Source organism: Elaeis guineensis, chromosome 15 (genome assembly GCF_000442705.2).
Source record: "Elaeis guineensis isolate ETL-2024a chromosome 15, EG11, whole genome shotgun sequence".
In the NCBI taxonomy this organism is placed as follows: domain Eukaryota; kingdom Viridiplantae; phylum Streptophyta; class Magnoliopsida; order Arecales; family Arecaceae; genus Elaeis; species Elaeis guineensis.
Window position 1 is genome coordinate 67716339 of NC_026007.2, and position 14177 is coordinate 67730515.

Consider the following 14177-nt stretch of genomic DNA (forward strand, 5'->3'; position numbering starts at 1 on the left):
TATTTTAATTTTCTAATCGTAGCTCTTGAAATTTTTGAATTTCCAATCGCACCCGTTCATTTGCTCAACCTATCACGACATAGCAATCAAACGGCCCGCATCGATCAAAAATCCATCTTCGCTCAGCCCCTCTTCCTCGCGGCCGCGGAACTCTTCCAGTTCGACCGTGGAGGAACGAGAAAGAAGACCCTGCGAAATCCCCTCTAGATCCAACTCTACATTCCTTTTCCCGGCTGCCAAATCGATCAATTGAGACTTCGAACCACTACTCATCGCGATGCCCCCAAACCCCGCCCCTCCCCTTTCTTCTCTCCAGCTCTCAACCCAATCTCCATTCCCCTTCTCCGCTCCTAAATTTCAGCGCCCCACTCTTCTTCTTCTTCGAAGAATTCCCGTTCGAGCGGCGAGCTCTGTGTCCACCCGGCCGAAAAAGAAGAAGGCAGCCGAGAAGGGCAACGGGCAGCCGGAGGCGGAGGAGCTCGTCCGTGTGATACTGAGGAAGGCGGGAGATGGGAAGGAGCCGCTGGTGGCGACGCTCAGTAAGTACGTGAAGGTGGTGAGGACGGAGCACTGCTTCATGCTGTTCGAGGAGCTTGGGAAGAGGGATTCCTGGCTTCAGTGCTTGGAGGTGCGTCTCTTTTTCCCTATCTCTTCTGTTTGTAGGCGCTGGAGGAAGAAATGTGGTGATTCTTTTTTTTTTTTTCCCAGTTAAAAGATTGCATTTTGATGCTTCTATGAGAGTTCAAGTGGTGATTTGGTTGATGAATTTGTTCTTGTCTGAGATATTTGGGTTTTTTTTGCGAAATGATTGCATTTTTTATTCTCCATTGATTTGTTTGAATTGTTGCTGTGAGTTATCTGATTGAAACTTGGTTCCAGTGGTAGAGGTTTGGTTATAGTATGTTTAACTTATTCATTCTGTAGAAACTTTTATATGATTTTCCGTATTCCTCTACTTATCTCCATGTTATTATGTTTCTGAAAACATTCCATGACCGGTTGTCTATGTAACATCGAATGTTGTTATGGAACTCCGTTGGAGAGGGGTCTATCAACAGTTGTTGAATCCAAAAGTTGCAATTAAATCTTTATTTAGTTTCTGTAGTTGTTTGGAACTTCTTCAATGGTTGTTATACAGTAATTCCCTCCGGGATTTGAATGCCTGGTTATTACAACAACCAGTGATTGCTGAGTGTGAAGCTAATCAATGTCATGTGTTGCTCCAACGCACTTGCATTGTTTGTACTTAATTATGTATGCTTTGAATGATAATGATCAATTGCATTCATACTAGTGGATTATGTTCCTCTTGTCTGAAGTTAGTGAATAAAACTAGTGCTTGATAGGCATCTCGAGAACTTGGAAATATGGAGTTCATGATTTTCAACTAAGTCTTTTCTAGTGGAGGTTGATAAATGAAGGTGGCGCAAATGACATATATCACAGGGCAGTTCTACAATATCCATGAGGAATCACTTCATAACTAGTGTTTATAATCTAAAAGGTGTGAACTGATTTTGGAAAGGCTGTATATTCACTTTTCTATATAACTTCCTTTTTCTAATTGCAGCCAAATACACTTCATCAAATTCTAAGTATATAGTTTATCTGTTTATTCCTTTTGCTTTAATAATTTTCTATAGTTTCCGAAGTAAGAGAATATTTTGTTAGGTGAACTTGCTTGTGTGTCACCAAATTGATCTTCTAAAATTCTTGTCAAGTTAGTCATTTTGTTGTGATACCCTTTTCACAGATTTACAGTATGACCCATAACTTCAATTCTGCAGTAGCTTGTGCAAGATTAATATCTTCGATCATAGCCTTTTCCTTGGCTTCAATGCAGCTACTGTGATGTGCGACCCAATTTTTTCATCTCTGTTCTTTGCAAGTTAGTTCTTATTTCTCAGTTCTATATCACCAAGCATCTTGATTCACTATCTCTAGCTTATTTTTGTTGAATAGAATATTGTTTAATTATATTAAATAGGTAACATGACTCTCAGTTCCAATCAGAAAGCTTCAATCAATGGGAAGATCATTAATCAAAAATTAACCCACATATGCGAGTTATCGAATTGGCTTTATTGTTCCTCTACCCAGTAAGCACCTTTATTAGCATTGTTGAAGGTTGAAGATGCAATTTGCATATCTGACATAGTTGATTCCTTACGCTAGAAACTTTAGGCAGCATGGCACCTCCATTGCCCTCTCACCATGTTCAGCAGTGCCAGAGAACCAGCCTTCACAAAAACCTGGAAAATTTTGTGTTCTTGCTTAGTGGCTTCCTGCATTGCATCCATGCCAGCATTTTTCATTGACAGAGTGCTTATGTGTTACATGACTGCTAGTCCATAATTATGTTGTTACGTTCTCTCTTTAAAATATATGCACTGAGAACCAAAGAGATAATTAAATGGTACCCCTTTTCTCAGGAACATAATAATAATGTAATATCCACACATAAATGTTCCTGCATAACACACATAAACATATATCCATATCTATATAATTACACACACATGCAATACGTACACAAGCATACATCCTTATCTGTATAATTATGCATGCTCACATACACAATACGCACACACAAACATATATCCATATCTATTTAATTACAAACACACATGCATGTGAGCACACACTATAGACACATGCAATATGCAGACAAACATATATATATGTCTATATTATTATGCATGCAAACACACTCACACATTACACAAACACAAACGTATATCTGTATCCACGTAAGTACACACACGCACATGCACAGGCACAGAGATAATACATAGACACAAACATATAGCTATATCTATGTATCTAGAGAAACACACATGCAAATACATAGTTATGAGTTGGGCCACCTGCTAAATGTTAAATCTTTGATAAAAGACATAACAATTCCAAATTTAATGATGGGTCATCCAAAAAAAATGTTAATATATATGCATGTGTGTATATATATATGCATTATATGTACACACATGCACAGGAACACATATGTAGACACATACAACATATTGGCAGGGTTTTTATGGACTTGTTTTGTGCCTTTTACAGTCATACATTAAGATTATGCTAGAATGGATCAAATCTCATAACATTAACAAAGAAAAATCTAATTTCAATTTTTAGTTCTTTTAAATTTCTTGACAGGAATGCAGAGGTATTACTTTTTATTTGTATCTAGTCTAAACTTTTGTAGATACTTGCGGTTCCAACTAGCATAGAACATCTTGTCATGGTTGGAACCCTGAACCTTCTCAGGAATTAGCAGTCATACTATTGTTTTTCTATTCCTCCACTTCAAATGCATGTCTATAAATGTGCTTGCATAAGTGATCACACGGATTTAATATACTTGTCTGAAACCTAAAATACACCGCATTTTGCATTGCACGTAACTTTAATTTATGCTGCTTATTTTTAGGTATTCAGATGGATGCAGAGACAGCGTTGGTATATTGCTGATAATGGTATTTACTCGAAGCTGATATCCGTGATGGGGAAGAAAGGCCAGACAAGGATGGCCATGTGGCTTTTTTCTGAGATGCGGAAAAGTGGTTGTAGACCGGACACTTCTGTATACAATTCGCTCATTACTGCACATCTTCATTCACGAGATAAAGCTAAGGCTCTATCAAAAGCCCTTGGGTACTTTGAGAAGATGAAAGGCATTGAAAGATGCCAACCCAATGTTGTGACCTACAACATTCTTTTGAGAGCATTTGCTCAGGCCAGGGATGTAAAACAAGTCAATGCATTATTCAAAGATCTTGATGAAAGCATCATATCTCCTGATATCTACACTTACAATGGTGTCATGGATGCATATGGGAAGAATGGCATGCTCAAAGAAATGGAGTCTGTACTTAAGCGCATGAAAAGCAATCAGTGCAAGCCAGACACAATCACGTTCAATCTACTAATTGATGCATATGGCAGGCGACAAGCATTTGATAAAATGGAACAAGTGTTTAAGAGCTTGTTGCACTCAAAGGAGAAGCCTACTCTTCCTACGTTTAACTCGATGATAACAAATTATGGGAAAGCTAGGCTTAGAGAGAAGGCAGAATTTGCTTTCAAGAAGATGATTGATTTAGGCTTCAAACCCAGTTATGTGACATACGAATGTCTTATAACAACTTATGGATACTGTGACTGTGCTTCAAGAGCCAGAGAGATATTTGATGAGATGATAAATACCCAAAAGGCAGTGCAAATTTCTACTTTGAATGCTATGCTTGATGCCTATTGCATCAATGATTTGCACTATGAAGCTGATAAGCTATTGGATTATGCTATTAAAAAAGGTTTCGTGCCAAATGCTTCAACGTATAGATTACTCTACAAGGCCTACACTAAAGCTAACATGAAAGAGCTCCTTGACAATTTGCTGAAGCGAATGGATGAACAGGGGATTGTTCCAAACAAGAAGTTCTTTTTGGAGGCATTAGAAGCCTTTGGTTCTTCTCAAAAAAGACCCAAATCCAGTCATGAGATAGATGCTTCAAACATGCCACAAATTAGTGCCAAGGAATAGCCTTAACCCATCAAGAAGTTTCTTGCCATGTCTTTCCCATCACTAGCTGCCTAATGAGGTCACCATCAATAGGACATCCAGTTGTGACTGTCGATAGTCTGATCTTGCTTGAAGTTACTTTTGGTGCAGTAAAATTACATGATCACTGTGCAAGGAAGTTAAATTGGGACATTCTACACCAGAACCGAAGCAAGTGCTTGAGTCTTTTTGTCAATTTATTGGTATGCATAGCTTGACCTTTGATCATTATTATCAATTTTGTTTTTCAATAGTTTAAATTAAATATGTATTATTGAAGCTAATGATAATCAAAATTGCCACTCTTATTACTTGTATAGTTTTAAATCAGGCAATATATCATCTTATATCTGAGTTTTTCTTTTGGATTGTTGAAGTTACCTTTTATGCATCAGGAGGAAATATTGTCGTGTAGAAGGTGCAAAAGGAGAAGGCAGAAATCATTACAAGGTACAGCCACGAATTCAGCTAGGAAACTGTATCTACCGAAATTATTGATTTAAATTGAGTCTAGGTACGTATCAATAGTAGCATATTTTCAGGCCATAAAAATATAGTTATGTTTGGTATTGAATTGTGTGGTAAATCAGTTAATCTAAAAAGTCCACACCTTTGATCAAGATCTACACATCTTGTAACACGAAGCAAATTTCAATTGAGCTTGATTAGATAAAATAATTTGTTGCTGCAAGAGAACTGGCCTTTTCATAACTGCTTAGTATTTGGCTAAAAATCATATGAGCTCTAATAGTTTCTTTTTGACATAGCAAGGCTCAAAGTTAGTGTTGTAGATCATCTGCAGAAAAAAGGTTTCTCATATCCTAAATCTGTTTACATATCTTGGGATTTCCTTTTTTTTTTTTTTTTTCTTATTTGATTTTTTTTTCATGCCTCCTTACTGACAAAGGCTTTAGAAACAGAGGAGACAAGATGACTAAGACCGATAGACATTGTCTATGGAACACTTATCAATCAAAGATCTCATTATTATGCCTATTATTTATCAAAAATAATCTTGCTTACTGTTTTTGATGGATTCACATTTCTTTAGATCGACCTGCCTACCAAGTTGTAGTTTCCATGTTTCAAGTTTACTGTGCATTTGATTTTATATTTTCTTTTGTGTTCTGAGAAGTGAGTTTGATTTTTCTGTTAGATAGGGACAAGCAAATTTTGCAGTCAACATTCAGCATTCTATGACTTCACACAACAATTCCAATGCTCCAGATAAGAAAAAGTCTGCATAACTAATAGGATTTAACGAGACAGGGAGCAGTATTTGTGAGATAACAAATCCACCATCAACTGATTCAAGCTAAGGGTTATTCTAAGGCTTGAGTCCACCTTTGGCCCATGTGGAGTATTAAGCAAGTTACATAAATAGCTTGTAATTGTTCATTTGTTCTGTGCTAGATAACTTGGAATGCCTCCTCATCTCATTTTGTCATCTAGGAGCAAATACTCACAAAAGGTTGAAAAAGACAATCAGCTTCAGCATGATTGCTTGTTTGTTTGGGCTTGAAGAGACTGAAAAGAGCAACCTACAAAAAAAAAAAAAAAAAAATCATAAAATATGAAAAAAACCATAATCCACATTTTACAAAAAAATATAATGTCTTTGAGGGCATCGAATTTGTTCTGTGTTTCATGTTTTTTGCTTTACCCAAGTGCGTTTTTGTTCGTCTGTCCTAATTTCTGTTTCTTTATCCATCAAGCTGGAAGATTTCTTTGTTATCTCTTGCAATATTGGTCCTTCTAAAGCAAATGGAGATGTTGTTGATTGACAATGGCATCATTGCAAGTTTGTAACAGTCTCTCCTCCTTTTTTCCCGTCTTCCAATTTTTCTTGGGACTTTACAGAAATAGTTTTTTCTATAAAAATGGAATGAATATTCTCCATAAATGTGATGAATAACCTTTTCATTATGAACAAATAACATGTGAGATTCTTGTCATATTGGTTTAGAACACTGGAATGTCTATCAACTTGAATATTGGAGATGGAATATCATTAATGCACAGTGTTGATTCAACAAATTTCTGGATGAAATATGAGAAATACCAAATTATTTAGTCTTCTTAAGATGTTACCATAAAAATAAATGCTTGAGAAGAAAATTAGGTACCTGAATTTAAATTGTGGCAGATGTTTTTCTTCTTGCAATTTTTAGTATCTAAAAGCAAAAATCCTAAAGCCTTTTAATCTGTACACGCGCGAACTTTTTGTATAAGGTTTCATCAGCATCACTATTTTGGATACTCCATAATTGAAAGGTTGTGCAAATATTTATTAGAGTATCTTAAAATTCCTTTGTAAATAAAAACCTGAGAACAAAAAATATTTAAAACCGTGAATTTTAAGTATAAGAGATGCGTTTCGTCTTCATGCAAACTAATTCATTTCACTCCAGCCAGGCGTGGTGGCATTTTAGATTGGCCGCCATCATTGGAAGTTTGTGCAGGTAAAAATATGCTAAATTTCTGAAGGTGGTCCTCTTGACCCATCTTTATCCCTTGCATGAAACCTGGCGTTGTACGGCTTGCTTCCAGGGTTTCTTCTGGAGGAAAAAAAAAAAATAAATAATAATAATAACAAAGACTTGACTTCTAGGTTTGAGAGCTGTTATTAATTCTATTTGGGGTCATGTCTGCTTGGCCTTTTATTCTGCTGCCACCACCAGCATTTGAACTTAGATTGAGAGGATTGCCAGCCAGCTGATCCAAGTCTGGTTTGCTATATTGTCTAAATTTATTTTAAAATTTAATTAATATTATTATAGCTGTAAGGTAGTTTGATCCAAAACAATCATGAATCGTTACACATTTATAAGAAACCAATAAATAGCAAAACAAAAAGAACAAATGATTGGTTTTTCACTGTTTCATTCCTACACTGTAAAAAGTGGATGATTGCTATTCTACGAGAAATAATGGATAATAACAACAAAATAATATTATTATTTAAAATGAGAATAAAAATATTGTACTTTTCTGATGGTGTATATTTATTAATTGGGACTCGTTCCAGAGAACATGCCTCTTTGCCTATTAACAAAAGGTTTAAGGTAAATCTTGGATCTGGATGATTAATTGATGTGAGAGGGAATCTTTCCTTTCTCCCAAAGATCAGATAACGATCTCTATGTTGATAAAAATATTAATATAAAAATAAATTTTATTTTTAAGCAATGACATTAATGACTGCTGCAAGTTTTATAACGCTACAATAAATTATAATGGGTGCAACGCAGCCATTTTGTTGTTCAGCTGCTTTTGATGGATATTTAATTTCAATTGTTATGCCATTGATTTTTTAAATCCTTGGATTATCTTTATGTTTAAGGACCTTCATCTATGATATCATATGCTTATCAACGGAGGAAAAGTTAATGGGTCTGTTGTGGCCAAGAGTGCATGGCTTGACACGTAAGGTATCGTCTGATCTGACTTATGGGTCTCACGATTTTATTTTTTAAAAGACACCTTACATGGGAAAGATGGTCTTTTCTTATATAAGCTTGAGTTTTCATTGATCACAATCAACGTGAGACTAATGATGTCCTTTCTTCTACACCATAACATAGTCCTTTAGTCAAGGAGAGTCTGTATATAGACGGAAAGTGTCCTTATTTTTACCACAACCTCCTAGTAAAGGGAGAGTTTGTGTATGAATAGGAGATATCTTCTTCCTTATTTTTGTCACAGACTGTATATGGACAGGAGAAACCCTAAAGTTGCATGGTGGTTTTTTAGATGGTGGTTTTTTAGTTAGTATGCCATTATTGTAATTAAGAGCTCGTGGCTTGATATATAAGGTATTGTCTGTTCTAACTCATGACCTCATGGTTTTATCCTTTGAAAGACGTCTTATGTGGGAAGGATAATCTCTTCCTATATAAATTAAAGTCTTTCTTAACTCACAATCGATGTGAGATTAATGATATTCTTCTTTCTACATCACAATAGGATCAATTCAGTATTCATTGTCTCGATATCGGATTGCATATGATATCATTTTGTTACGTCTTATATAGAGATTGGTTTGACGTTTTGATATTTGGTACATTCTGTATGCTACAGATAGTTTCAATACCAATATAGTATGCTATAATTGATATGCAAATCTAGGTTCAATCTAAATTTAAGGGAATCAACCAATCGTATAGAAAAGTAACTGGTACAACAGATTTGCTCCAAAACTTCGTCTTGGAATCTGAGTTTCTTTGTTTACCAATAAAAAGAAGTTTTTGTTCATGAGAGATTGTTTACAAGGATTGTATCATCACCCGCTGCTATAGTTACTTTTCATATGCTCAGCTTTTCACTGTTTATTTCTAATTCTGTAACTTGCTCAATAATATCTACTGTTTTCTGTATTCTGTATTCTTTTTTTTATGTATACTATATTGTCTGCACTCTTATGTAAACACTGTCAATATAATCTTAATATATAGCCAATGATCCCCTATTTACCAAAAAAAAAAAAAAGAAGAACCACGGATCCATCTATCTTAGTGGAGTTTACCAATTTCCGATTGTGCGTTATCCACCATGCATATGCTCTGCTCAGGTCCATGCAATAATTTCTCCATCAGGAGGGTGCAATGAGTTACATCATTATAACATGGAGACTGCTGTGCTGTCTCTGCAACTGAATATATCTAAATTTTATTTTTTTGAACCTATATTAGTTTGTTCTCAAATACAAATTAATTTTAGAACTAAAAAATAAAGAATAATAAAATCTAAATGTAAAACACTACAGATGTTCTTGATTAGATTAGATCTAGCTATTCTATGCTGACCTACGGACATTTAAATTGGAAATGAAATAATTTATTCTAACAAATTGAGAACAAAAAAAGTTAAATAATAGTCTTTTAATCAAAGTTCTTTCTGGTATAGCTACATAAAGATTTATTGAGAGGGTGAGAGACGTATTGGGGAATGTAAATGAATGTGCTCGAAAGGAGAACGGTAGGAAACTTGGCATCGGGGATCTGTTTGGAAAAAGATCCGGAATTTAGAAATTAACTTAAAAAAAAGAAATTTGGTAAAAAAATGCAGAAAAATCACAAGAGTTTGGATAATAAAAAAGATGAATTATAAGAAATATAGAAAGCACATAACTGTTCTTATATGTATTTTTGTAAAAACAAGTATGGCAGCTGTGACCACAATGAATGAGTAATACCATCAACACAAATAGCGAGCAATGCTTAGTTGCAATCTGTGTGTTTTTTCGTGGAAAGATCAATTCATAAATTTTCAATAAATCATAAAATTATTGAATAATGAGTAATTATTCATTAATTTGATCTAATTATTCATTAATTTGATCAGCACACAACGATCCAAAAAATCATTCAATGGAAACACTGCAAATAATTTAACATTCTATAATGCTAGGAGGTTATGTAGATTCATAGTATATTTATTGGGTGGATGTCTGGTCAGGACATCACTTCCCAAGATCCTTTCAGTACCACGCGATGCAGCAGGAAGAAAGAAGAAATAAAATAAAAGAAAAAATAATCAAAATACGTGGATCAGCCACAAAAGGGCTCGCCTCTACGGGGCATGCAAACTTCACTATGAAAAGAAAATTTTACAAGAGGAGACTTCATCCTCAATCCTTGTACAACCAATTCTCTCTCACCTGAAGTTTCTCTCACAAAAGCTCTCTCTCTTGGAGATTCCCCTGAACCCCTGAAGAGTCTGGCGATCGCTGTCCAGGAGCCTTCTGCTCCTTCTCTCACAGCAGCCTCAGCCTCTCTCTCTCCTCTGGTTCGTACGGCGGCGAGAAAACCAACCACTTCACTGTTTGTTCGTCACAGGCCTTTTTAAAGGCTTAAACAGGGTTTAAAACCTAATTAGATTAGGTTTAAGAGTCTTAAACAAGTCAAATCAACGTTCCAGACCGTCGGATCAAGATCGGGAGCCCTCTGGGCCCTTAGATCACGCTCCGATCCATGGAATAGTGCCGTGGACTGCGAGAAACGCGTGGGAAACGCCCACGCAGTCCGCAGGCCCCGTCGTGGACCGCCTGGTTCACGGTGGACCGGGGCAAAGGGGCCGCGGGCCTGGGTCGCGCGTCCCGCGCGCCGCCGCCTGCGGCCGCACCGTTGCCGCCCGCCGTCGGTCGCCGGCGGTCCTCCACCGCCTCGATTTTCGTGCCAACTTCAAAAGCTCGTATCTCCTCCATCCGAGCTCCGTTTCAAGTGATCTTGGTCTCGTTGGACTCCGTTTTTCTTCGCGAACCTCGCTGTGGGCTCAATGTGGGCTGAATCTCGAGGAGTCAAATCCTAACAATCTCCATCTCGACTCGATATTCGACCTCCTCCAAACTTTGAGAGCTTCTGGATCTTCTCGCCCCCATGTCCTGGGGCAATCGTCTGCTGATCATGGATGGGCAAACATGGGAGTCGAGCCAGGCTACTCGATCCCATCTCCGTCGTATGCTGTGCTCCTCCTGACCTGAGATCTGCTCAGGGCATCATCCTGCGGCAATAGAAATCTCACCTTGCGACATCGCCTCTCGTCTTCCCGAGTCTTCTGTCTCGTGCCCGATCCACCTCCTGGAGCTCCACCTCGCTCTGGGCTCCACCTGGCTCCCGAAGCTCCACCTCGCACTGGGCTCCCTGTCAGGTAATAATGTCCTCTGCTCCCCTTCTTCCCCTCCAGCACAATCCTATCGCCGCGTAACACCCTCAGGATTCCTCCACCAGCTACCATCCTGTAGCCTCTCGAATCCAGTCTGCTAAGTGAGATAAGATTCCGTCTGAAATCGGGTATGTATCGGACCTCCCCCAATCTCCTCACTGCACCGTCATGTGTCCTCCAGCTGACCATCCCAATGTCTCTGATTGCACAGCTCGATCCATCCGACAGATATACAGTGCCCTCACTGTTCTCCAGGGAGTCAAACTGCTCCTCTCTGTAACACACATGATAGGGGCATGCAGAATCTAATATCCACTGCTGGAAAGAAGTAGATACCTCATCAGATATCTCCAGGACATCTCCATCTGAATCATTGCCGGTCGTCGCTACAGCAGCCACCGTCCGATTTTTCAATTGAGGGCAGTCTCTGGCTAGATGCCCCAACTCTTCACACCGGTAACATCTGGTTTTGCTCAAGTCCCTCCTGGACTTGGATCGCCCTCGTTGCGATCTCCTGTCGCTCCGTCTACCGCCTCCTGCTCCTCCAGAAGTCACCAAAGCTGAGCTACCGCCATCTGAGTTCGAAGCTGGGTTCTCCCTTCTGAGAACCTCGTTCTGGAGTATCGACGCGGTGACCTCGTCCATCTTGATAGTGCTCTTCCCCACTAGAAGAGCAGTCACCAAGGACTTGTACGAAGGGAGAAGCGACGCCAGCAAAACCAGCGCCCTGGTCTTCTCCTCAACGTTCTCGCCAACGCTGAGAAGGTCCGTGAGGATCTTCTGGAAGTGGCTCAGATGCTCCTGCACGCTCTGTCCCTCAGTCATCCGCAGTTGGTAAAACTGCCTCCAGAGGAAAAGAGTGTTGGTGAAAGACTTCGCCATGTACAACTTCTCGAGCTTCGACCACAGCATCGTCGGAGAAGTCTCGCTCAGCATATGGATCACCACCTCATCCGCCAAGTATATGCGAATGGTACTCACCGCCTGCATCTGTAGCTGTTTCCAATCCCGCACCTCCATGGTGGTCGGCTTCTCATCGCACAAGAGAGCATCGATCAACCCCTGTTGGATGAGCACGTCCTTCACCCTTGCCTGCCACAAGGAGAAATTGCTCTTACCATCGAACTTATTGATCTCCATCTTGATTGTTCCTGTTTTCTCCATCTTCAGTCTTGCTCACCACCACTGCAATCTGTGTCCTTGTACCGCCTTGCTCTGATACCACTTGTTAGGTGGATGTCTGACCAGGACACCACCTCTCAAGATCCTTTCAGTACCACGCGATGCAGCAGGAAGAAAGAAGAAACAAAACAAAAGAAAAAATAATCAAAATACGTGGATCAGCCACAAAAGGGCTCGCCTCCACGGGGCATGCAAACTTCACTATGAAAAGAAAATTTTATAAGAGGAGACCTCACCCTCAACCCTTGTACACCCAATTCTCTCTCACCTGAAGTTCCCCTCACAAAAGCTCTCTCTTGGAGACCCCCCAGAACTCTTGAAGAGCCTGGCGACCGTTGTCCAGGAGCCTCCTGCTCCTTCTCTCACAGCAGCCTCACGCCTCTCTCTCTCCTCTGGTTCGTACGACGGCGAGAAAACCAACCACTCCACTGTTTGTTCGTCACAGGCCTTTTTAAAGGCTTAAACAGGGTTTAAAACCTAATTAGATTAGGTTTAAGAGTCCTAAACAAGCCAAATCAACGTTCCAGACCGTCGGATCAAGATCGGGAGCCCTCTGGGCCCTTAGATCGCGCTCCGGTCCACGGAATAGTGCCGTGGATCGTGAGAAACGCGTGGGAAATGCCCACGCGGTCCGCAGGCCCCGCCGTGGACCGCCCGGTCCACGGTAGATCGGGGCAAAGGGGCCGCGGGCTTGGGTCGCGCGTCCTGCACGGGCCTGGGTCGCACGTCCCGCGCGCCGCCGCCCGCCGGCGGTCCTCCACCGCCTCGATTCTCGTGCCGACTTCAAAAGCTCGTATCTCCTCCATCCGAGTTTCGTTTCAGGTGATCTTGGTCTCGTTGGACTCCATTTTTCTCCGCGAACCTCGCTGTGGGCTCAATGTGGGCTGAATCTCGAAGAGTCAAATCCTAACAATATTTGATTTAGCAGGATACAAATTACACCTTTCATGTCTGATGCTTCTGAATTTGTGATCACTAGTTGACTAAGTTCAAATGAAATATATTTTGTTATGTTTTCATTACTTACTGTTACAGCGGAATAGCTTATCATCATACTTTTCATACTTTTCATAGCTTATCATCATAAGTTCAAATGAAATACTTTTCATTACTTACTGTTCAAATGATAAACACCCGCTTCTTTTAATAGTGGTGAAGACGAGATAAACACCCGCTTCTTTTAATAGTGGTGAAGACGAGATAAACACCCCCGCCCCAGTGCAAGGGTGATAATGTCATACATGCCATTGTAACTGACCAAATCCTTTCCACTCGAAGGATGATGAATTAAAGAAAGAAGCTCGGGCCTTTTTTTTTTTTTGGCAATTGCCGGTTCAAGGATTTAGATGAGATGGACATCCAGACCTCCAAATCACCCTCGTTACCATTTCCTCCAAAAAAAATAAGGTCCCACTTTAGGTCCCACCTCTATTAAGTAGTATTGCGGCTCGTCTCCGATCGGGTAGTCGGATCGTCATACCTGAGTGTCGAACGGCAGAGAACTGGTAAAGAAGGATCGTTCGTCGAAGAGAGGACACAGTCGAGAGGGTCGAGAACAAGAGCGAGGGCTCACGGTGCATTGAACAAAGGTAAGATCAATTCGGGCCGAACGGAAAGGTTGGCCAACGGTGTCCGGTGGCAGCAAAAAAATTTACAAGAAAAGCTTTCGTCGAAGATGGCTCTGGCGAGGATCCTCTGACGTTTAAGTCAGTTTTTTTAGCTCAACAGGTGGAGCGAGTGAGACAGAGTTTCGGACTCTGAGTTTTTG

General features: G+C 39.8%; 1 protein-coding gene across 5 annotated transcripts; it reads left to right on the forward strand.

Moving 5' to 3' along the window:
* The first annotated feature begins 111 nt into the window (after positions 1–111).
* LOC105058376 (uncharacterized) lies at positions 112–9015 on the forward strand. Of its 5 annotated transcripts, none has more exons than XM_073249397.1 (4): positions 112–628; positions 3434–4767; positions 4960–5014; positions 6280–9015. In XM_073249397.1, exons 1-2 carry the CDS (start codon positions 278–280, stop codon positions 4544–4546), a joined length of 1464 nt encoding a protein of 487 aa, XP_073105498.1. In that variant the 5' UTR covers positions 112–277; the 3' UTR covers positions 4547–4767; positions 4960–5014; positions 6280–9015. The 5 variants fall into 5 exon arrangements, with proteins under 5 accessions (XP_073105498.1, XP_073105497.1, XP_073105496.1 ...); XM_073249396.1 differs by lacking the exon at positions 6280–9015 and adding an exon at positions 5721–6253; XM_073249395.1 differs by lacking the exon at positions 6280–9015 and adding an exon at positions 5725–6253.
* Positions 9016–14177: the final 5162 nt, after the last annotated feature.

Excerpts from the sequence above, each read along its gene's own strand:
- LOC105058376 (XM_073249397.1), top strand. The coding sequence starts at position 278 with ATGCCCCCAAACCCCGCCCCTCCCCTTTCTTCTCTCCAGCTCTCAACC. Across the intron at positions 629-3,433 it reads CCTGGCTTCAGTGCTTGGAG|GTATTCAGATGGATGCAGAG; the intron begins GTGCGTCTCTTT and ends GCTTATTTTTAG.